The 26,027-nt window shown below is 36.6% G+C and overlaps 1 protein-coding gene and 1 long non-coding RNA gene across 2 annotated transcripts in view; one reads left to right on the forward strand and one right to left on the reverse strand.

The window, feature by feature from the left end:
• The first annotated feature begins 3,694 nt into the window (after nucleotides 1-3,694).
• Nucleotides 3,695-4,780, forward strand: LOC136257299 (uncharacterized). Its single transcript, XR_010701897.1, has 3 exons — nucleotides 3,695-3,825; nucleotides 3,880-4,277; nucleotides 4,619-4,780. It is a non-coding gene; the product is annotated as an uncharacterized lncRNA (long non-coding RNA).
• Nucleotides 4,781-10,762: 5,982 nt separating this feature from the next.
• LOC136257280 (uncharacterized) overlaps nucleotides 10,763-26,027 on the reverse strand; it is a 140,678-nt gene continuing 125,413 nt past the window's right edge. Inside the window, exons 16-18 of the mRNA XM_066050373.1 lie at nucleotides 23,733-24,133; nucleotides 17,455-17,745; nucleotides 10,763-11,068 (exon numbers count right to left, since the gene is read on the reverse strand). Coding sequence (XP_065906445.1) covers nucleotides 11,055-11,068; nucleotides 17,455-17,745; nucleotides 23,733-24,133 — 706 coding nt within the window. The 3' untranslated portion in view covers nucleotides 10,763-11,054. The remainder of the gene's footprint in view (nucleotides 11,069-17,454; nucleotides 17,746-23,732; nucleotides 24,134-26,027) is intronic.

Consider the following 26,027-nt stretch of genomic DNA (forward strand, 5'->3'; position numbering starts at 1 on the left):
CAGACGACTGGAAATGGAGAAAAGGTCAAGTCATTATAAAGTGTCACGTGCACAATTTGTACTGATTAACCGAGTTGTGGTTGGCACCAGATTCATGCAAAATGTACATTGGCTGCTATAAGTCTGGGACGAAGCATTCTTGGCATGCTGATATTTGTGATAAGACTCATTATAGTTCATAAATTAGCGCCCCCGGCCTTAATTTGGGGCCATGTGGCATTTACTTTAAAATGTATTACATATCGTTGTGGTGGTTGGTCTGTAAGCTATACTGCCAGTTGATTGTAGTAAATATGTGATGAACTGTTTATATTGTTGGTTCTTGTAGATTCAGCAGTTTGATGTCACGTGATGCTCGGCTACGACGATCGTCGGTGGATGCCTGCCCTACAAGTTTAATAGAATAGCATATAGCTAGCTAGTAAATGTTTGCATGCATGCAAGCAGCATTTGTTTACACTAGCATAGGTAGCTGTAGGCCTTGTGTGCATACGCTTTTCAAATTTTTCTTTGATAATGTCTCACATGAAGGTGAGCGTGTTTCTTGTGTGTGTAGTTAAGTTGATGTTATGCCCAACCATCAAATATTGGCTGGCTACGCCCTTGTGGGTAGTACTATAATATCTATGATCTAACCATCCAGTCCGGCTTAAAGTTTAATAACTGTAATTGATGCCGTACCAATGTTTCTGATAAGATTCTTCACTGTTTTAGTCTTTGTCTTCCTTGCTTTCTAGGTTATGAGCACAAATGATGTCATACGTGAGTGATTATTTTTACTGCTAATATGCTCATGGTATGAACTACCAACATGGACTGCTTTAGAGCAGCCTTAAAAGTTCATAAAGATCTATAGCATCTATATATCTATATCTATATCTTTATATATCTATATAGCTGATATACTGTCCAGAGTAACATGAATAGAAAGAGAAGACTGAAATACCCGTGGTTTCATGATTAAGTGTGCACTGTACTATTTCGGTATGGCTTCCCACAAAATTTGTTTTCTTTTATAACTCACAAAAGGGTTGACCAAGTCTACCGAACCCTCCTTATTTGAAATAAGGAATCATCAGCACACAGTTCAGTTCAAACTCTGTCTTAACTCCATGTAGAAAGCAAGTTATAATTTTTCGCTTTAAACTAGAACTAGTCTTACATTTCATAGACTACAGACTTAATTTTTTTACAATACGTTATTGAAAAGCACAATCAAATGTACGTTTCCTCTTTTGCCTCCAGCTTCTCAATTATCAGATAGTCTTCTTCTGGGCTTGAGCTGGCATTAATCAGTTTTCTTCAACGTCATGCCATTAAGTCCAAATGGCAAACACTCTCTTTTGAAGCAAAAATACTATGGTTTTTTTAGCATCAAGGTATAGAACCTGAGGCATGCGCACCTGTTCACTGACCAGCTATTGTTTCTCGATTGTGTAGCCGGAATAAAAATCGGTCAATTACAGATTACTTTATTCACTGGACCCACAATGAAAGACTCTTCGTATATATTGCTCTTCTATCTTAGTCTCGTGAGGCCAGACTCTTTCTGCGCAGCCGCTAATCGATTGGAAATTATAAGTGCTACAAGGGTCTGGAATAGTTTGTGAATGTAAAAAATTTCTACACATCATTGGTGACAACTGATTGACTGGGTAACACCTAAGATACAAAGGTACAAAATGAACAGATCTTTCCTTGAATCTTCAGTCTGTTCTGACCGGTACATCCACTCAAAATTCTTTGCCTACTTTCCCTGTATATCCAAATAAATTCAGCATGTTTGTCTATATATATTCAACCGTACTTGTTGAAGATTCAGTGGTATGTAGGTAGAGGGCAAAATCCACCCTGGTCCATAGCCGTCATCCCCAGAGCCATTTTCACCTTGTTCTTCAGTAATTACAATACTTCCGTGATTAAGGGATCGTGTGAGCCAATTTACACTCACCAACCACTAGGGATTGTAAAATACGTGAACTATTCCAGATCCTTGTAGTGCGGCGCTTATAATTTCTAACCGATAAGTGGCTGCGTGGAAAGGGTGTGGCCACACGAGACTACTTTTATCTTCACTTATGGCTACTTGTTTCATCATAAAAGCATCATCTGGTCTGTAGTATGTGCTAAAACCAATCAAATACCATAAGAATCCATTAGTGAAACCCCCCAGCTGTGCTGATCTCAGAAGCCATAAGTAAATAGTACAGAGTACCTTAAAGAAAGCATAACTAGCATAACTTAGTTGTTTAGTTAGGGCATAGACAATATGCCCTGGCATATTATCTATGGTTAGAGTCACATATAACTTGCATAATCTAGTGAGCTAATAGTTTATTCTGCACGTATCAATACACTTGACATGCTCACTATTGTCTGTCGTTGCTTCAATCAAAGTAGCGTCTCCAAATCCACCATGGATTACAATCACCTTAAATTTCACAGTAGGCAGTTCCAATTTTCCCGTGTTGTACAGAAAACCGTTGAGTTTTTTAGGATCATCGTCCATTCCCCTCGTAGCTTCAACAAGGAGCGTAACTCCAGTGAGATATCAAACAATTCAGGGCAAGATTTCAAACGGCTTGTTAAGTGTAGCCGATTTTTTTGTATGCCCTTTTTCGTTGAATAAATAAAGCAATTATGTACACGAATAAACACACCAAAAACGAGTCAAACAATCGTCCTCCACGACTGGTTGTAATCTCGCACAGCCAGACAACTATTTCAGCGCTGGGGCTTATCGATTGGAGATTATAAACGCCCGCGCTAAAAAGACTGGTTGTGATTTACGTTACTAGGGTAGTGGGTGTTGCAACTTCGTAGTGAGTACAAATGTGATCCTCTGAAATGTGATTGTGCCGTTCCGGCATTCCGTGGTGTCTCGTGATCGTAACTAACTATGAAGGGGGCGGCCGCCTGCTGATAACAAGCGTAGCGATTTCTACTCGGAGTGCCACTAGCGGCCTACTACAACTACGAACCATGTTCATGAGTAATTGTATGTGTAGGTGAGGTGTGAGAGATATGTAGAGGATGTTGGTTGTGCCTTGTGGTGTGCACTGGACGAGGTATTGGATAGCATCATGCAGGGCTGTCCGGCATAGATCCTCGAGGATAATAGGATATTCTAAGGGGGGCTCCCCCTGTTGATAAATATATTTTTAAGAACACTATAAATGATGAAAGTTTGGCGTGACTTAAGTTTAGCTCTTTTTTGCAAATCAGCTATTTAGCTATATAATATTGGCTGCATAGTAATTTCACCAAATTTTTTATCCACCAACCTGCTTTGCATGCTGATTCAAGTCGCACCAAACTTTCGTCGTTTATGTGTACACACATACTCTCCATCATATACTGTACAGTAAGTATTAATAGTATAGAATGAATACTTGAAAGCCCCCGGACCCCCCTGAAATTTAAATTATAGCCATACAACAATAGTCATGCTGTAGTCCCCCTGTGTCAGGTCTAGAATTGCCACTGTTGAGGATCTATCGGGCTGTGTAGGGTGTGTGTGTGGCATGTGTGTGCGTGCGTGCGTGCATGAGTGTGTGTGTGTGTGTGTGTGTGTGATGATAGAGGATATATGCAGTATATTATTCAAACGAAAAGTAATCAATTTTAAATTATTTTTAAATTTGTAGTAATCAATTTAGACGTGATACTGATGAAAATTCTACTACACAAGTGTGGAAAATATTTTGTGTTTCAGTAATTAAAGCGTAATGCTCATATTGATTTTAGGTCAGCAACCATGCTGTAGCCAAAATCACATTGCAGTACTGTTGGTCTACTGACTTGTATACAGTTGTTCTATGCAAGGTATTGAATGTGTTCCCAATTATATGTCTTTCTACTCTTTTCATGCAACTGTAGGTGTAGCTATTTGAAAGACGACCGTGTTGGCTACTTTGCTGTGCATACAATGGCAGGGAAAAGCATTTTATTGTGACAATGATATTCAATGTTTGTGCTGCTTTAGACAAAATGTGGCATAGCTGAGTAATGGCATGGTGGTGTAAGCTTGTAGCTGTCATCTTCAACATTTGGAGAATGGTGCATACTGGACTTAACCATCTCACATTGTGGTGCCATGTGCCTATTGACTCATGTACAATTGTTCTGTGCAAGGTATTGCCTGTGCATATTCCTTTATACCATCTGTTGTAGGTGTAGCTATCTGAAAGACGATGATGTTGGCTACTTTGCTGTGAATACAGCACACGTAAAACAGGGGCAGATCCAGGAGCTGGCAAGGGGAGGGGCACAAACAGGTTAAGTTGTAGGAGGTTGGGGAGAGCCAGATTCTCTTGTTAGTTGCTGCATTTTTGAAGCAGCAAATAATCACCTCTAGTAGTGTCTCACTGTTGATTTTTGCCACCTTGATGATTGTGAAGTCTTAAAAGCTGTCTTCAACATGATAATTATTTTTAGAGGTGCTTAGCACATACGGAGGTGCTGGTTGACAATTTCACAGCTAGCTTGACCTTGGTTTCAGGAGAATGCTAGTAAAATGTGCATATTTTCACAAACTTTATAAACTGATCTTGGCCTGACAAAGTTATCCGCCATTGTAAAATATTTAACCATGACATTCAATGTTGTGTTATTTCAGACAAAGTGCAGCATAGTCAAGCAACAACAGGTGGTGTAGATTTGTTGCTGCCATCTTCTTCGTTTGATGAGGACATCTGAACAGACTAGACTCAATTGACTTCCTTCACCTACAGAGCAATTGTATTTGTTGTGTGTACGTATTTGTACTCATTTAAAGAATGAAATAACTGATTATTGTGGTAACAAAACATGTAAAATTGCATAAAACCAATGAAAAAAGGTGTGTTCGGGTTGCAAGAACTTTTGCGTGTGTCACGCACAAAAAAATCTGTGTAAATACTACACATGTACCAGTGTGGTATTTGTGGCAACAATTTCACACAAAATTTATATATACCGACACATTTGTTTTTACAGTGTAAGGTTTAGATTGTACATATACAGTGAAAAGTCCATAGTTGTATCTTGTATGTTGTTAGTTAATAATATGTTTGTACGCATAACTACGCCAAAATTTTGCTTAATCACAGTGTGAGCTGTTATGCCACTTCTTACTGGTTAGGTAATTTGTCAGCTGGTGCTCTAATTACAATGTTGTTTAAAACCACTGTCTAGTACAATCAAAGCACACAAAAACACTGTCAACTATACCTTGACAACAAAACACTAATTATGCAATTTAACGCCCATGCCATGATGCCCTGTGTGCCGTATTTTATAATTATGCATTTTCAATAAATGAATATGTGCCATTGAAATTTCATTATGTAAATACTTCTCTATTTGGAATTAGAGTGATTTTTGTGACAGGATGTATTTGTGTTTCATAGTTTGGAATTGCTCAACAATGATAGGGAGCTTCTTGGAACATTAAGGTGTCATCCTACTGCCTCAGGTAGTTTTGTACACAGACTGATGTGATTTGTAAAATTCAAGTTGTTTTGTCAGGCAGTAGGATGACACCTTGAAGCTCCCTACCATTGGTGAACAATTCCAAAGATGATTAACTTATAGAAAACTATTTGAAATGCTGAAAACACAAATGCATCCTGTCAGTGGTGGTTCTAGAAAAGTTTTTATTTCTAAAGTAGAAAAGTAACTGCTTTACTTAGACAGGTCACGGCTATGGAAAACCTTATTAATATAATAAAATAGTTAACGCTATTATTATTTGAGGTGCTGAAAGTGCTGGGGAAGAAGTTTATGATAAATCAAAAGCTACGTATTTATAAGGAAGCTAGTAATTGTACAATAGGTAATCTAGTATTTAGTTATTAACTTTACCCTAGATCAAGAATTTTGGCTTCAGTTTCCCTCAACTGTTCTATTAGAAAGCTGCCTGGTTTCTGGAAACTGGTATGTAAATACTTCTCTATTTGGATCATGACTTAATTAGAGTGATGATTAAGTGACAGGATGCAAGTGCAGTTCTAGGAGGATTCCATCTAGTAACATTTCAGTTGTTTGATGTTATCCCATCATACCACTGTACCACACATATCAGACCATATACAATTATACACACACTGTATTGATGTACAGTAAGTGTCTTCCTGACAAGTAAACTTCATTGAATTCTGCAAATCGAACTCCAGGCCCGTAGCCAGGAATTTTGAAAGGGGGGTTCTTTTTGACCAAAAGTGGACCTTTACTTGCATGATGATTAATAAAGGTACTGAGACTGGGTGTGCGAAGCACACCCAATCTAGGGGGGTCTGGGGGCATGCCCCCCCAGAAAATTTTTTGAAAACAGATACTAAAAGGTTGAATTTAGTGGCATTTCAGTCAATAAAAATAACAATTTTTTTAGGTAAGCTGAAGACCAGCTGTATGAATGATATCAGGAAAAATATCTCTACTGCTACTGTAATTATACCATCTGCACATGCATGTGTCTAAATATAATATATTGGAATGTCACAATGAATAAGAATGGGAAAGATTGAGCACTCTGCCATGATCAACAGGGGCAGTGTAGCAGAACAAAGGGTGTCTTAAACAATGAAATTTACACATTGCATGGAGTTGAAGCATGGATGCTATTCGTGGGCTCTGCATGGAGGGGCTTGTCCACCAAAATCTTATATTTTAATGAAAGCTCGGTTTAGACAATCTACATGTAAATTAAGTAGCTTTTAAAAGAAAATGTAATTGTGACTGTTCTATTAGAGTGATTGTTCTATTAGAGTGGTTGACTGCTCTATTAGAGTATCTCGATCTTGCATTGCATTTAATGCAAGCACTGAATGAGTTACTCGGAGCACTTATTTTAGCTTCTTATTATAGTGGTATCTAGTAAACTGTAGCTAATGGACTTTTGCTCCTGAAAATTTGGACTTGTATACTAAAATTGTGGACCTTTTTGCTAAAATTGTGGACCTTTTACTGAAATTGTGGACCTTTTTTCCAAGAGGGCGGTTCTTCAGAACCCCCCGAACCCCCCCTGGCTACGGGCCTGGTTACTCTTTACACATTCCAATACTAAATATCAAGTATTTGCCATACTTGTTTCTGCCCAAGTGTTTATGTCATCAAACATCTCTTCGATATCAATTTGCAAGTTCACTAGTGTTACATTGGAACCTGTTAATAAGGACACTTGAGCACTTCCAACACTTACAGTGAGTTATTAGGCAAATTAGGTAGGTCACTTTGTATAATTATACACAAATGAGAAATTATCAAGTTAGACTGGTAACATCATTTTGGCTACATTAGAGAGGTTACTTTTTGTATGCAATTGACATACTTGGGGATTTCAAAGTGCTGGGTTAGACTGGTAATTTTAATTTGATAGCTACAAACTTTTAATTAAGTCTCCATAAATTTACTGTACATAACACATAAGAAAGCTTATTCCTCAAACTTCCAATCCATGCATGACAAGCTGAATTGACAATCCATAGGTAGTGGCACTATAGTGTCTTTGTGTGTATTACATGTACTCTGATTCAAAAATTATCACTTGAAGTCTGATGTGTATTAATTATAGTATAAGTTCACTTATAAGAAAAGTTCCAAGACACTTTTACACCTGAAATATAATGCTCATCACAAATTCACAATTTGCATCATTCACAATGCTAGGCATTATTGTACATGTTATTGTGTACTTGGTACATGTCTGCTTTATAAATGATTTTGTCATACTTCAGAGGCATGTAATTATGTTGTACTTTACACTGTAGGTCACATTATGACTTAAATTCCCACTATTATTGCTGAACTGATTGATCATGATGCGCAAAGTTGTGGTCAAGATATTTTGATATATAGCTTAGCCAAACTCCCTAATATGTGACTTGTGCCGTAACTGATCATGAATTTTCTACAAGGCCATTTGATTATGAATTCCCTACAGAGTGACTTGTAATACAACTGAATTCTCTATACAGCTACTTGTTTGTATAGCTGAACTCTCTACAGTCTACTATTGGTCTTGTAGCTGAACTCCCTATAAGATGACTTATTCATATGCATAGCTGTTTGCATATTATGTTGCATATTACACATGTGGTGTAGAGTTCAGTTATGTTACGAATCAGAGCATTACAACTCACCCGTAGAGAGTGTAGGTATATATGTGATACGTTACTCTGTATACAATTACCAGGGTGACTTTTCTTAATTGTATAGCTGAACTGTACATGTCTATAGGCCTAGGGTGACTTGTCCTGTAGCTGAACTTCCTACAGGGTGACAGACTTGTCACATGCTGTAACTGAACTCTCTATACAGGGTTACTTGAATTCTCTAGAAGGTGTATACATAGCTGAAACAATAAAGTTAAAATAATAGTGTAGAGATCATTACAGATCAAGAAGGACAGTTTAACTCATGGCTACTGTTTACAAGATATTCTTTAGATTAGCTACAGTGGTTGACTGTTCTATTAGAGTTTCTCAATTGTCCACTGTTGCTTCACATACTCTTACAATTAATTACTTTTTGACCTCTTGCTTATTTTATATCTACAGCCTTTGTATAATAATATTATTAATTAAGGCACAATTATACCTGTGACTTCACTCTTCATTATGGCTAGAAGTTAACAAATGTATCACAATAATATTAATAGCTCCCATGAAACATTATATTGGAGTAGAGCGAATAATAATTTTAGTGATATTATTATTGTTCACAGTTGTAGTGAACATTTCAGTATTCAGGGGCATAGGAAGGAGGCTTCTTGTGTTTACAGACATGTGAATTAATGTGCATTCTGTGCCTCAGCATCTGTAATTTTACCTTTGTAAAAAAATTAGTCTACACTCCTGGTGTATACAGGAGATCCCCCTTGGAGACTATGCATGCATTTAGTGTTGAGAACGGTGAGGTACCTAGTGTGGAAGCTGCTTTTAAACACACTTTTCATTGCTTTCAGTTCATGGTAACTATGTTGGCATTCTCCACTAGTCAAATACTCTGGACTATTGCTATGGTGTTGAGGGAAACTCCCTGCCAATTTGTAGAAGCAACTATGCAACATTCAGCAGCTTACAGCAGAAAGCATGCTGATTTGCAGAAAAGAGAGGATTATAACTACTGTATCTAAAAACCAACATCTTCAAAATAATAAACAGCATTATTGCCTGTCTGCATGAAAAATTAATAATTATTATGTCTGAGTGGAGAACTGGAAACAGAGAATTTATTTGGAGTGGCTTTAGCTATATGTTTGGAGCAGTCATGCATTTTATAGAGTTTCTATATATAAGTACATCTTTGCAATGGTCTATACAAATTAGGTCTGTAATTCTTCACTTCTGTTTCTTGGTAAAGATTCTTCATTTTGACTTCTACATAAGGCCTTGACAATCTTGCTAAAATCAAGTAGCTATTCAACCCTTGGTATGATTATAGCCACTGAAGTACTGCAGGTGAACATTAGTGATACACCAGTTGATATCTAATTAGCTACAGACTCAGGGACAGATACAGGGGGTCAAGGGGAGCTCTTGACCCCCCTCCGAAAATTTTTAGTATTATCAAGATCGAAGTACTCTAACAAAGTGATCACAGTATTAGAGCAGTGTGTGGTAAGCTATGCAGGATTTTTATGTACTTTATCAGTAATAAATGCATATACAGTTAGTGAGGTGGCTGGGCAGCTATTGCCAGCTGGCTGTGACCTATTTTTTTCTTTTTCTCACCTTGCCAAACCAGACAATGTAGTGCCTCAGTTCATTTTGACCCTCCCTCTCTTTCCATAAGTCTGGACCCGTTCCTGGTTACAGTAGCTATACTGGGTAGCTGTATGCAAGCTTTTACAAAACTTTTGTAAAACTGCATGTTGACCATTAATTTTCTCCACGAACTTAAGCTTGCAATTCTGCTTTATTGTACATGCAGGAACTAGCTGGAGTTCAGTCACCATTAATAATATTTTCATATATCTAGCTAGACCAGTTTGGTCATTTTAGGTTCATAACAATGGTCTGGCCATTTAGTCAAGGTCAAGGCAGACCAGTGTTTGGCTAATTAACTGGACATTTTTTGTGGTAGTATATAATGTATGCATGAGCTAGGAATTTACAAGAAGCTGCATACTAATATGCATATAGTCATATTCAAATGCTTGATCAGCCGGGTTGCTTTTCGTGTATAAAACTATGGACCAGAGTGCTCTATGCCTAAAAAACAAGCCATATAAATTGGGACTAAAGCTGGAATGTGGACTTAGCTTACAACAAGCAGAGTCAGTGGTTAGACAAAGGGCAGCAGTACACTGAAGAACATGCAGCACATGCTTGGTAGCATCCAGTGGAGTAAGCTACAGATAGATGCAGTGAGGAAAGGCCACATCTCCACCCACAAACAACTGAAATCTCCAAAAAGGAAACAACCTGCAGCTAGACAATTACTTCTAAAGACACAATGTCTACCACAAAGTGTAGAAGACTCTCACCCCAAACAACAGTGCTTTATAGAGATGCTACATGCCACTGATCCAGGCATCTGGGTCTCTAAAGCAATGGCCAGTCTAACCTCAGACACGAAGAATCTAAAGCTACTTGTAGAAGATAAGGAAAGTGACACTGATCAAGACTTTGACCTCAACAGTCATGACCTCTACACAGATGTTGTTTATCTAAACACTGTAGATGACAAGTGAGTACATAAGAATGTACCAGAAAAACAAAAGGTATTGTTTAGGTGATCATGAATTATGTGTCAGAAGATGTAGAACGCAGCTGAAAAACATTCTTTGGCTGATGTTGTCCTTCCTTGTTACAGGCAAAAAGTATGCTAACTAATATTCAAAACATGTGTACAGCTATCACATCTTAAATGTATATTAGCTACCAATGTTTCTAATTACAGTATACAGTATATACTGTGTGTTGTATGAATGTGTATACCTTATACATATTGTGTAATGATGTATGATAAACTAATGTACTGTAGAGAGATAACTATGTATAACACAACTCAAAATGCTGCAGTATAAAACAGCTCTACACTACTTAGTTATAAACTGTTTGTGAAGTTTTCTAGCTTGATGGTCCTATGGAATACAGCAACCATATTACAATGAATATCATAGAAATTATTATAACAATAACAGTAATGTATAATATACAATTTAACAATAAAATGTGTGGAAGATCTAACAACATGTGTATCACACCTCCCAGAGCCTTTTTGTTTACATTTTGTGTGCAACTATCATAGCTAAGAAAATGTTACTGATCTCATGAATGTGATGGTTAGAGTTAGACCATTTCCAACTACCACATTAAGCTGCACAATCAAATAACAGCAATAAGTACAAAGAAAACTAGGAGATTTAAGTTTGATCAGGAATCATTGAAAAAAAAGTAGTAGAAGTTGCTTGCCATTATGCTTCATTTTCAGCTACGTTCAGCCTGATTATAAAGCAATATGTGACCTAATTTGGGAAAATCATCAATCTATGCACATCTATAGATTGCAAGATACACGATTTTAAACATTTCAATCCATAGCAAGCTAATTATTGATAGTAACCATGAATTTGAACAACTGTTTTCATAATGGTATCTGTAACACAAGCTAGTCACCATGGGTGGTAGCAGGGTGATTGATATGTGAACAGATAATGGTCGAGTTGGTAGTATGGTATCTCCAGCCTTAATATTGGGCTCTCAAGACCACCTGTGTCACTAAATATTAAAGAAATGTATGTAGAAGATATCTGGACAACTGTCCAAGGCATTTTATGTCTCTAGTCTTGTGTTTCAGCTGGTCAGTGGCATTAGAAGGTGCCAGAGCATTCCCCGTGGCTGGCACATATATCTAGAAATCCACTCGTGATTCTGTTGTGAAAAGTAGCCTGATCAAACCAGAGGTATGGCTGTAGTGCAAATGTGTAGAGTAATGGTGTGGCTATCCATTCATGGTGAAAAGTGAACGTGTGTAGATGGGAAGTATCTCTGCAATCAATCCAGTAACTAAGGAAAATACAATTTTCATTGCATATCAAGGGAATCCATCATGCACTACCGTAAATCCAGTACATATTGTGGTACAGTGGAACCTCTCTCAACAAACTCCCCGAATTAAGGACACAATAGAAAAAACCTCCATAATAAGGACAAAAATTTTGGTCCCAACAGGTCTGGTTAATACAGTTTTTACCTCTGAAAGAGGAAAACTTCTATATTACAGCAAAAAGTGGCCAAAAATTCTGGGTCCCAAAATGTCTGTAATGGAGAGGTTCCACTGTATGCCTAAAGGCACTTATTGGGCTGAAGCTACATCTAATAGTAATTAAAGCCCATAGCCTCAAGGTATATTTGTCTGAAGGTATTGGTCAGTCAGTCGATCAATCAGCAGATAATTCCACTGATTAAATTGAAAGAAGTAGTAACCTATTAGAAGCATTTAGGATTGTACTGAAGGTATTTTTGGGGTACCTGACCAATACTTTCAGAATATAATGAAGGTATTGTAAGTGTGGCGTGTGGTCAATATATTTGGTGTTATCTTCATCATAGGGTAATGTGAGTTCACAAGATGGTTGATGAGTGCAACCAATTTCATCCAATTTGCCTACACAATTCATCTTTTTGATTCCACTCCCAATTCTATAATTAAAGTGGCTGATAAACTGCTGTCAGTCTGTTTGGATAAACTGAAATTTAATACAATTCAAGTGATAGCGCAATCTGTTAGCATCAACGTCACGGCAATTGATTCATGCTTACTTGAGTTCCGGCCAAATACAGTAATACCAAAGGCATATACATTAATATTTTTGTTCACTCTCAATGATTTTGTATACAAGCAAGCCTTTTCATGTTGTAAATGTGTTAGCACACCATATACATGTACTAAAGGTAAAATGTATGAGATTTTAAAAGCCTCAAAATCAACTTGTTTCTCAAAGAACTTTTATGATAAACAGTTCAGGCAATAAAGGCCTTCACAGGTCTACTAAATGTTTGAGGAACTGGCCCATGCATAGCAAAAAAGGACTCACATGAATATAAACTGACTGTAATAACATTTGGCAGATACATACAATAAAATCTGTGTAAAATAAGCACTTTGCAACAACTATAGTCGGGTGTTCTAGCTGATTATTCAGATGGTCAGTTTAATTTAATACCTACTGTTTTGGAAATGTGCGATGTGCAGATAAGTTTTTAAGTCTCCACATATCCTACTTAATTACACTGTAAGACTGTGAAATGATATGAATGTATTGGAATGTTGTTGGAGATATACAGTATGGCATTATTTTCTATTGTATCAAAAAACATTATTATTTAAAATGGACAAAGTTGAGAAATGCGTTTATATCATCAAACAAAGTTGTTTAATTTGGAATAAGCAGCCAAGGAAAGTTGTCTACATTTACCAAAATAATCAATAGACTTTGAGACATATATAGAGTTCTACATGACTTAAAAATCTGAAGGCCATGTGTTGCGGTGCCCAAGTTAATAGGGGGTATTACTACAGGGCCTAAGGTTAATAGGCTGTGGTTTATTTAATTAGATCACAGCTCATTATTTTACCTTCACAGCTGCTTGTGACATGACCCATTATTACATATGTGAGACTATCCAGTTAAATCTCTGCGTGTAGCCAACGTAATTGCCATGCTTGATATTGCCCCACAGAGACAAAACCAAGGGATTTATAGGATTTAGATCCCAGATAGTAGCCAATAAAGTTCTGGTATTTTATCTTGTTGTGGTCTAGCTAGCTATTAATGATATTCCATATAATAAGGCAATTAGGGATGTGTGGAAAGCTGGCAATTTTAAGCAGTTGAAAAGTTTTATCAGTAAGAAAATCAGCAATTTGCACATTTCCATTAGAGAAGACTTAAAAACAATCAGAACTTTTAATAGAGCAGTTGCTCAACAACACTCTAACATCAAGCCATCACATATGGAATTTTCAACTAGAGTAGGGACCATAACAAATCAAACAAAAGTACTGAAACAAGCTGGAGTAGTGCATGACATTAAATCACAGTAAAACAATAAGAAGTGTTATATCCTTACACTGTGCATTTTCATTTTGGTATCTTGGGATATAATACTTCTTATTGTTTTACTGCGATATAATATCATGCACTACTCCAGCTTGTTTCAGTACTTTTTATCGATTTGTTATGGTCCCTACTCTAGTTGAAAATTTCAATATTTTTGTGTACTTGTTTGTTAACTTTTTAAACTAAAATTATTATGACTGGTTAACCCATGCATACTGCGTCAAAAGAGAAAAATGGCACCGCATACCCAGCTATCAATTATTTTCAGAAAAGTGAAGTATCCATTATGTTCGTTGTCAGCTATGTTTACCTGTTACCCAGCATTATGAATCAAGAACTGTTTGAAAGTACCTCTGCAATCAAAGTAGCCACTATGAAAAATATGGATGATTTCCATTATGAAGGGAAGCCATCACATGCTTCCATCAAACTGACACTTTTTGCTGTCAACAAAGTTGAATGGGACACAAAGGAGGACACTGGTAAGTCCACGAATAATACATTGTACGTACTGCGGTATGCCTAAAGGAATTGTTAGGGCCGAAGCGACATCGAGCAGTGAAAAAATTGAGCCCTTAGCCTTAGCCATTGACAAGTTATGCTTGTCTGAAGGCATCAGTTAGTCAGTCAAACAGTCAAACAGTCAGTCAGTCAGTAGAAAATTCTGTTTAATAACTTTTAAAAAAGCAATCAACAACCAAAGATACTAACAAACTTTCACATCTGTAGGCCTCAGGGAATTATGCTCCAAATTTTCATCATTATTCTATTTCGAATTTCTCCAAAAAGTTATCATTATGCTCTTATTATTCCCAAAATGTACTCATTATTCTCAAATTATTCCCAATTTTTTTTTAAGTTCAACTTTTGCAATTTATAATGTTTAGCAAGATTTTGGTACTGTAATTATGTTTTTCTATTAGACAGGAAAGTTAGCTTTTAGCTGCTAGGATACTCAGTCACTGTTGCAATACAGTAAAGATTATTCTGCCGACTGTTCTATTAGAGTAGGTGACTGCTCCATTAGAGTATCTCGATCTCAACTTACGTGAAATTGCATATTATACCAATTATGCTCTTAAATCACTTCAGAATGCCAGAATAATTCCCTATTATTTTACCCCATCATTATGCAGGCATAATTCCCAGACCCCTACACATCTGCTTGTGACACAAATAATGCGTGTTAATTACCAGAAACAAGCCCACTGTACTTCCCTCTAATTAGTGTATATGTCTTTTACTATCTAATTTGAGTATTGCCATTGTTACAGGCATGTGATTGTCACGCTTTGTATTGTCACAGAAACTGGGGTCTATTAAGATGTAAACATGGGATATACAGAATCTAGATTCCTGCATAGATATACAGTACTAATGTTTACCAGGATTGGAAATGGAAGTTGCAGTTACTAGTGCTCGGCGGCATTGAAATTTGAATACACGATATTAGTAACAGGAGGTATATTGATATATAGTTAGCTTTTTACTGTAACTATTGCATCATCAATTTTGTTGGGCCTAATATGAAGTGGTATGCATCCTAAAAACCAAAGAATGTAGTTCAGTAGGCATGTGTTGAAATGTGACAACTCCAAGATTTGTTTAGGGTGTGTCCGCTAAACCATCAACAAATTGAGTAATTAAACACCAAAGGCTGGGTTAAAAGCAATCCTATACTGATATTCATTGATGTATCAGTATTTTGATAAACTAATTATCAAAGGCTGTTATGGTACGATAACCGGTTATGTTAATTTATCATGATAAATGGTATTACCAGTATATCACTGAGCACTAGTGGTTACAGGTATCCGTGTTTCGCTTGACTTAATAATATTTCACCTCATCATTGTACTACTATGCAAAGTGTTATGTACTGTCCAGAATCATTGCTGTAAGTAGAAAATACAGTGTCGTTTTATTGCATCAATAGTTGGAGCACATAAAGCAAGGAACTAGGAGTCACCATATCAAATTTCAAATAGTTTGGTGCTTTGTCTGGGCAACGTATGTGCCAAAAGGAAACCAAAACACACAGTGAGTTTTATCTTAAAACATACCAAAAGGTGACAGTTAGACAATTACAACCAGATTAATGCATAAAACACTTCTATAGCTAGTAATAAAAAATTGCCTAACTTAATTAAGCTTTGCTAGTTGTCTAGGGGTGTTCCAATGAAGCTGCACTCTTAGTTATGGGTGACACAGCCCAATACAACTCCAGTTTCAACTCTGAGTGACGATATTAAAATACCAGCTATTTCTATACTCTAGTGATGTAATACTTTTGAAAAAGCTCCACTGTATGTGCTGTACAAAGCAGTCTGCCACACTCAGAAGTAGAGAAGGCAAAACACGGATAAATTCAAAGAGATTTACCACCCACTGTATTGTTTCTACATAAAATTATCATGTGCGTAACTTCCATTTCCAATCCCGGTAAGCGTTACTATCCTGGTATTTATTGTTGGTCTAACTATTAATCCTGTCCCACATAATTTTTTTCAGCATTGCAATTAGGGAGGCGGCATACTGTATGGGGAAGTACTCTGGAATTTTTAAACAAATTGAAAAGTTTCAACAACAAGAAAATATTTGCGAATTCCTGTTAGAAAAGATTTAGAAGAGCAGTCTAATAGTTCAGAGTCACACAATCATTACTTAGCAGTCACAATACTCTATCTAGTATAGATAATCAGCTAACAGAATACTGTAGAAGCATTAATGTAATTGAATAATACATCAATCAACGGTAAAAATTTGTGGCAAGCATAATAACCTCATGTCTACAATAGTTGTAAGCAGCACAATTGTCTACTATAAACAACATCCTGTTGAGTTGTACCATTTATTGAATTGGTATTCAGCTGAGCAGTACCGCATGCGAGGTTGAATACACTGTACCTTAATTATCTTCTATTACAACCAATTTCTGATTATGGTGAAACAAGCAATTTTCAGCCTCTGAAGGGATGCTGGTGTTATAGGCTGTGGCATAACCTTAGATAATAATCAAGTCATGGTTTGTGGCAACCACAAACCATACCCTAAACAAAATAATAATAATAAGCTAATTAAGAGCTTTAGCTTATCTGTCTGATTGGTAGCTTTGACTTGTGCTTTGTATAGCCAATAGTACTACCACATGTGTAACTTGTAGACACTTACAATTGGATATTGGTTAACTATCACTTAACTATGAGTAAAAGAGGGTAGCAAAATGTAGGACATCAAATTAAGCCTAAAAGTTGGAATTGGCAGTATCTTACTATCATTAATAATATGAAATGTAGTTAGCTTCTATTGCTCAGAAGCGTTGTTTATCAAATATATACAAAGCTAGTCAAATACATTAAATGCTTAAGAAAAATATACAAATGTTCATAGATATCCGACCTCACCTATTTTCTTAGCCATTCCACGCTGAATCAAATCATCACTGTCCTCCAATATCTTAATGAACTTGTTGTAGATCTCTGACATATCCAGCTTTAGACTCAATATCAGCACCTCATCAAGAAAGCACTGCATCCCGTCACTCTCCAGCTCTTTAACTTCAATTTTCTTCTTCTGCCCTTCTGTTATCACTTTGTTGCAGTAAAGCTGTGGCAGCATTGACTTGATTGGCAGCTTGATCAGCTTATCGTAGACACCTATGAGTTTCAGTGCTGTCTTGCCACAATCAATGGCACCTGTATATATACAAGAAGAATATAATGTACCTTTTTTCTGATTACTATTATAGCAAGCATAACCCTGCAACTTAAAGTGAATTAATCTAACAGAGTGGTCACATAACACTCAGGTCTGGTTTTATTGAGGTCAGTAATTGTTGTATTACAATTTAGATATTATGTTCTCATTTTATGCTTGGAATACTTGAGCGGTGTCCCCACAAATCCATCAAACATCCATCTGATAAATTCGACCTACAGTGTACTAAATTCACTACTGGTATTACAAGATCTGCTGGTACCAAGCTCTGCCCCAAGACAGCCCTATTATGAATTCATATTTTTATCACCTACCCAGATTGTGGAATTCCCTACCAATCATTGACTGGTCTCAATCTTCAGAATTAAGCAAGTAAAGCTGAAGAAATTTCTATGCAATCATTTTCTAACCAATTTTGACAACACTCCATGTAGATTTCATTACCTGTGCCCTTGTTCGTGATGCTCCAAGACTCCTGCACCAAGCAATTATAGTTACTTGTAACTTAATTACAGATAGTTGTAATTAGATAAATTAGTTAACTACATAGGCTACCAGAGCTGGTGCCTGGTAGACCCTCAGAATTGTATGTCCCTTGCAAACCTAAGTTTTTCCGTATGTGTGTAGCTGTACCACAATTTTGTAAAGCAATTATTATGTTATTATTATTATTAAGTTGTGATAAACATGGCAGCTAAGAAGTGGCTGTGCAATATTTGGACCTTATCTGCAATGACATCATAATTGACAAAATGGCCGTGTCTAGTGTGGGCACTTCATACGTAATCACTAAAATGAGTTTTGTTTGTGGATTTCATGACATGGAACTATTGGATAATAATGGTAAAAGGCTAGTTAGCGTGATGTGGTGATGTGAAATAGTCCCACCAGACGAAACCAGACTTAAGTTTGCTATCGATGCAAAACCACACGCATTTGTCTTGTAATTAAGTATGTATGCCTCACCTTGCTCCTTGCTGCAGTATGTAAACGTTAACATAGCGAACCGCTATCTCTCCCAATACCTTCTGTACAAAAGTGCCCACACTATCGGTCGCCATTTTGTGCTTTGACGTCATTGCGGATAAGGTCCATATTGTTAAATAGTAATTTTATTAATGCACACAGCTGTTAATTAAAACTTATTAGCATTAGCTTACATCAATTGTGGTGATTTCGTGTTTGCCACCATTTTGAAACTCACACCATTAATTTTTTCACAGCTTAGCTGTTTTTATTGTGTGGATTTTTCATTTCTTTTGTATTGGTTAATTTGGTTTCTTAATGTAATAAAGCACACATTTTTCAAGAAGCCTTCTAATAGAAATGTTCTAGAACTTCATTAGTAGATGAATGAAATTGTAAAGCAGATCTAAACCAGAATTTTATTTACAAAGTTGAAAGTTAATCTGCCAAGATTGCATAGTTTAGTGGATAGGAAATGGATATTAGGCATGAAGGGCCCTAGTTTGAGCTCTGGTAACAATATTTGTATACTATTAAAGTACACTTTTTTATCCTGCGGTGACTGCTCTATTAGAGTATCACTCACATGATTTTAAACTGGAATTTTACTTTATAACTCTGTAACTTTATTGCTTTTCAAATCATCAAAAGGCACTATTACCGAGGGGTCCGACACTTTGAAAAGAGCGTACGAGATTTCCAGATTTCTGATTTCCGGATTGATTTCTGCCCACGCAAGTAATGGTTTACGGATAATCTTCTCCAATTTACAGAGAAACACGGAGGTTAGAGCAGGGAGCATACGAGATTTCACAGTGTTGGACCCCTCAACTGTTACAACGAGCTGCTCATTTTGTCTTTAAAAAGCCTTGGAATAGACACTACCGTGACAGTATCACAGATATGTTAAAATGAACTAAACTGGCCATCTTTACTAGAACGTAGAAAGTAAGCACGCCTCATCCTATTGTACAAGATAGTTAATCTTTTATTACTTGTCCCAAATCACTGTCTGCCATTATTAAATCAAACTGCTACCCGAGCCCATCACAATCAGAAGTTTAATCATATACAATCTTCAGTAAACGCGTATTTCTATTCATTCCTACCCAGAACTATTCCCCAATGGAACAATCTATGTATCCCTAATCTATCTACCATTGATCTTGAAACATTTAAACAATTAACTACTCCTATTTTGTAATTGTAACTTAGCACTTATTGTAACTTAGCATTCACTGTAATTTAGTACTCATTGTAATCTATAGCACTTATTGTAACTTAGCACTTACTGTAACTTAGCACTCATTGTAACTTAGCACTCGTTGTAACCTAGCACTCAGTACTTGTTGTAACTTAGCACTTATTGTAACATAGCATTCATTGTAATTTAGTACTCATTGTAATCTAGCATTTACTGTAACTTAGCACTCATTGTAACCTAGCACCTGTTGTAACTTAGCGCTTATTGTAACTTAAACCAGGCACTTATGTGTACATAACGTGTACCTGTACATTAGCATTAAAACCCTGTCGGGTAATTGCTAATAAATAAATAAATAAAATAATGATCAGCCTACATATGTACTCATCAATTTTCAACTTATTATAATGCTTATTTTACTACTTTTATTACTGTACATTTTTGTAACATGAATTTTGACTGGTATACCACATCAAAACAAAATGGTAGTACTGTATTTAATTGGAGATTACTGATCTCTAGTACAAAATAAAGAGAATAAAGTGAAGTCAAGTACTACATTGCTATGAATCCAATATTTTATATCCACGGATTAATGAACACTTATTTGTGTAAAAAGGTCAAATTTTTGTCATGGCTAACAGTAAACTTGCAGATATACTAGTGGACAATTAATCCCTAACTCAGTCATGCGATTAGACTAAAATATCATAGGGATTTAATATCCACTAGTATGCCTGCAGGTGTAGCATCCTTGTTAAATTCCTGACTTTTCTTTATGCTTGTACACATGTACTTATGATTAGCTATATACAACATAATATTATATGGTTTCCAAAACTGTGTAAATTTTATAATGTATTAGGATTAAATGTGAAGTACTCCTTTACTTTGTATGCGTGTGATAATGATCTGCTGCATGGTAACAAATACAGTGTAGCTAATGGTAACCTGTAATGATAATTGTGTGAAAATATCATGAGGTGCATGCACATGGGGTACTGATGAAAGCCGGAATGGAACGGAACCAATAGGGGGCGTGCGCCAAATTAAAAAGTCGTTTTAAACAGATCGTGCACTGTTTCCAACTTTCACACAATAACTAGAATTGTGTTAGAATTAGTTCGCTTCTGCTATAGACATGCTAGAAAACATATGCTCGACGGTTCTATTTAATGCCCACTGCAAGAATGCGTTGTACAATCGTCTAAGCTGAACAGTGATCATTTAGCTAAGCTGTTAACATATTTTGTAAGCACTGTTAATATAATAACATACTGCAGTTTGCTAACTCTCGTAAATCGCTGCCAATATAATGGTAGAATTATAGTCGCTTCAGAAAACCAGCGACACTTGTACAAAAAGGCTTGAATACTGCTACAACATGAAAATACTTCAGTAGTTTACCTGTTGGAATGGTAAAGAAGTACTTCTACATCAGGATTAAACTAAACTGGATGGATTTTATTTACACACACCTTGCCACGTGGTGGGCATTTAATAGAACTTTCGAGTCGAACGATTACTAGCATGCCTATAAACAGAAACAAACTAATTCTAGCATAATTCTAGTTGTTGTGTGACAGTTGGAAATAGTGCACAATCTGTTTCAAACGATTTTAAACTTGGCGCGCGCCCCGATCGATTCCATTCCGTTCCGGCTTTCATCAGTACCCATGCACATGATGGAAACTAAAAATCAAGACACATGACCAAGAAACCTGGCACACCACACCATGGATATTATTTATTGACAAGATGGAGAAAACCCATGAAGTGCACAAAGTTAGGTTAATTTTTTTCCCAAGGCCTAACTGTTCTTCCTTTCGCACACTTTACAAAGACTCATATAAACACAAATGCACAACTAGTTTGCCTGAGTATGCATCACAGGAGCAGATCCAGGGGCTGGCAAGGGGAGGGGCACAAATAGGCTAAGTTGTAGGTGGTTGGGGAAAGCCAGATTCTCTTGTTAGTTGCTGCATTTTTGAAGCACCAAATAATCACCTCTCTATAGTGTCTCACTGTTGAAGTTTGCCATTTTGGCCTTCGCAGATGGTTATGAAGTCGTAAAAGCTGTTCAAAAGGCTTCGAATGTCTTAAACAACAGCAACACGATAATTATTGCGCCTGGTTTACTGAAATTGTTTTCGTAAAAGTGTGTGTGTGTACCTATCTATCTACCTATCTACCTATGTTTGTCTGTACGCACCCACGTGAGCAAAATCGTTTAATAACGGTAAAAGCAGCTTTTACGTAAGAAGTAAAAGTGAAATGAAGTCTGTATTAAACTTTTGCACAGGTGAACTTTGCTCTGAGGTGGTTTCTTTTCGGCGGACTGAAATACGGGTGTGGTGACTTTCCTCAGACTACCTTCCCCTTGAGGTTTTCAGGCATTTAACAACTGAAAAACAACGGTGCAGGCCTCGTACACTGCCAGGAATAGCCTATCGCTTCGAGTTGAAAAGGGGCGTATCCCTTACGTACGCGAACGAAAATGAAGAGCAGCTTTGAGGCTTTGTCGAGAGAATTTGTGGGAAAAAACACGTTAGTCACACTATAAAACAGTTTAGAAGATAGTTTTGTGCGTAATATGTTGGTAAAAGCGGTTTATTTAACAAACGCTTCCTTAGCAGTGCATAGCAATGTAATTGAACGAATTACGAATATTTCATGAATTACGAAATACGAGAAATAGCTAATTATATTATTGCACAACCCAAACTACCCTATTATAAAGTAGTAATACATAGTTGGTTAATTCATAGTAGTATATACTGTCTATAGTTATTCCAGATGAGTTAGCTAGCTGCATGGCGCCTGGTTTTTAGAAGTAGCACAACATCAACTTGTTTTTAGAGGAGCTTAGTACTCACGAAAGGGGCTGGGTAACAATTTCACAACTAGTTTGACTGGTTTGCTTTGATTTCAGGTGAAATTCTACTAAATTGTGCATATTTTCACAAGTTTTATAGCAAAACTAATCTTGGCCTGACAAAGTTCAGTATTTTATTCAGAAGTAGCTATGGCTAGATTCTCCACAAGGTGGGGAGGGGGGATTTGCCCTAAATGCCCCATCCTGGATCCGCCATTGCATCAAGGATGTACTAGGCCTGTGGTGAATCCACTTACTACTGTAAGTTTGGTGTAAATATGATGAATACTTATAAAGTTATGCATGGTTATAATTATATATAAAAGACCTACTGTACTTACGCATGTCAGGGTAAACCACTAAAAGGGATGGTGTGAAAACTGGTGTGTGCACTGGATAACCATCATCATTCAAGCCTATTGTAATTTAAAAGAAATCATAGCGATAGTTACAGGGCTACAAAGAAAAAATTATGGTGCAGGAGAATAGTCACCAAGGAGCACAAAAATATTGACTAAAAGTTGTACAAACTTGAACCAAGGGCCTCCATACCTAACTCTCAAAACCTTAACTACTGACCCATAGTAGTCAGCTCATCCTTATAAATGAAAATTATTGTAATTTAAAACTACACAACAGTAAAAGGTCATAATTTCATAGATCTATAGCATTAGGAAATCTAGATTGTTGTAGAACATTCTCTGTAGGAGTTCTCGAAAATATGTGCTCTGTTTAAGTATAAATAACACCAAATAAAATCTATAATACATTATTAAAACTGATCAATCATTTCAGACTTTTCTTGGCTGCCACTTTTGATTTCATAACCATTTTCAACCAAGCTTTTAAAGGCCACACTCTTTTGGTGGTTTTGCATGGTTAACAATTTCAACATTAACATTAATATAAAGCACACTTGCCTGTTTTTGGTGGTGCAGATTTGATGGATTCATACAAAGCCTTGTAATAGTTTTCATTGATTAATTGGACACTGCTTCCAAGCTTACAGACAAGCATTTCTTTTTTTGTAATATCCAGTGGAATGTGTGGGAGATGATCATCTTCATGAAATGGGCACTCCAAACATGTTATAGGTAGTTTGGAATCAGGCATATGAGGCTTGCTCAGCTCTTTGATGGAAGCTGTCAGAAAACAAAGCAGATCTTGGCGTTGCTTCAAGAGGTCATCTGGAGGTTGCTGAGACTCATGATGGTGAATAGTTATGAAGCATTTTATGCAGTATGCAGACTGGCAAAGCTGCAGCTTAAATGACTGCCATACTCCTCTCTCAAACAAGAAGTATCCAAAGCCACGATTGATACTGTAAAGATACAAAACATGTAACTACAATATACACAGGTAAACTTCATGATTGACAGTAGCTAAGGTCACATGCATCCAGAAATTTCATTCAAATATATTCTTTCTATCTAATATCCTCTTCTATACATTTTATTACATTACTGGCTGTTGTTGTCATTATTTCTTACTTACTGTTGTCAACAGCAATAAAATTGTGATCTTTGTGTTTGCTTCAGGGCCATGGCAGACAGTGTAGGAGTGGTCATGCAGGCCATCGATTTAGTAATGGAGAAAGGTATAAAAGGTTTGGAGGACCCACATAGTGCACAAAGTGCACTCAGAGCATGTGAAGCATGCTCTCTCCAGGAGGGTCTGGGAGAATCCCCCCTCCCATTCCCAGGAAAAGTTTGAAGTTTACATTCCTTAAGATGGCATCTGGAGTGATTTCAGCAGATACATTAGCCATAATTAAGTAAACATCTAATGTCTGCATAAACTATGCATGCAAGTGATCCTTACATAGTAATAAAGGTTGTCCACCCACCTACTGGTAATTTAAAAGCGCATGTTGCAGTTTTGGTTGGTTTGGCATATCTCCAACTTCAATGTCTAGGAGGCAAACAGAAGAAAACACTGTTCTTGAATTTGAAGCCATGATCACACATGTCACCACTCAATCTTCATTTCAAGCATGTAATCTATTTACTCAGATCACATGACAAGGAAGTTTATGCTGCAAGCTAGCAACTAGAATAGTGGCACCAGGCTATGAATTACAATGTAGTAGTGTAGTAATGATTAGTTAAATATTGTATGGTGTGTGATGCTGCTTTATTTATAATAGCCGGGCTTTGACTTGACTGGTTTAACCATGTACTATGGCCTTGCCTACTTACTTTCTTACCTTAAGAATAGTATTTATATTCCAGGAAAGTTATACACATAATGAAAAATCCTGGCAAATTCTAAAAGTTATTTCATCTGTAACGAGTGCAAGAAAAGATTGGAAATTTTACATTTGAGTACGGATTACAGATAACAAAGCAATGCAACAGTGGGAGGTAATGCACACCTGCAGCTATAGTTGACATTTAATTCCTGCTTCAATAATATACCTATACCAGGAGTAGAAATTAAAATTTACCATAGATCGTGAAATATTCAACGGTAAGAATATTATTTTTGTGGTTGCCTCAACCAACAAAAATAAATTACACAAAATATTTTTCTCTTGAATATTTTCTACTAGCGAAATAGTGTTTTGGAGGTCAAACCGTTATGCTGTTGGAAACAGAAGACTGATGGCCTACCGTCAGTGTTCCAATATCTGCCAAAATAAGTTTGCATGCCACTGTAGCTGCACTTTTAATATAATTATAATGTCTAGTGGTCGAGGCTGACCTATAGCTCCGTCACAGCCAGGCATGAATTGCACATTCAGTGTATAACAGGTACCTGTTATCAATTTTATCATATTTTGCATGCTCCTTTCTGGTGCACAAAACACTTATCAACTACTATTATAATTATACCAATAGTAGAGAGCGTGCTGCTGTGCTACTATAGTGCTGGCTTTTAAACTTGACAGTGTGCTAACTGCAAATACAGCATCGGAATGAATAGCTCCATGTTTAATTATTTGCTTTACAGAAATATTCACTGGTAAAATATTTTTGTGGCTTGAGCTGTTCACAAAAATATAACACATCAAATATATTTTGTAGCTAAAAAAAGTTCCCGATTTATGGTATGTTACTGCAGGTGTAAATGAGTTCCTTACTTTTTTAAAACTGTGATCCCCACTCAAATATAAATATTTCTAATTTTTCTTTACATTTGTTTGTTTACTTTTTGCAGTGACACAATTCATTACCATCGCATATACATGAAAGGAAGGAATGATGCAAGTTGTG

The sequence above is a fragment of the Dysidea avara genome, chromosome 6 (assembly GCF_963678975.1).
Source record: "Dysidea avara chromosome 6, odDysAvar1.4, whole genome shotgun sequence".
Taxonomy (NCBI): domain Eukaryota; kingdom Metazoa; phylum Porifera; class Demospongiae; order Dictyoceratida; family Dysideidae; genus Dysidea; species Dysidea avara.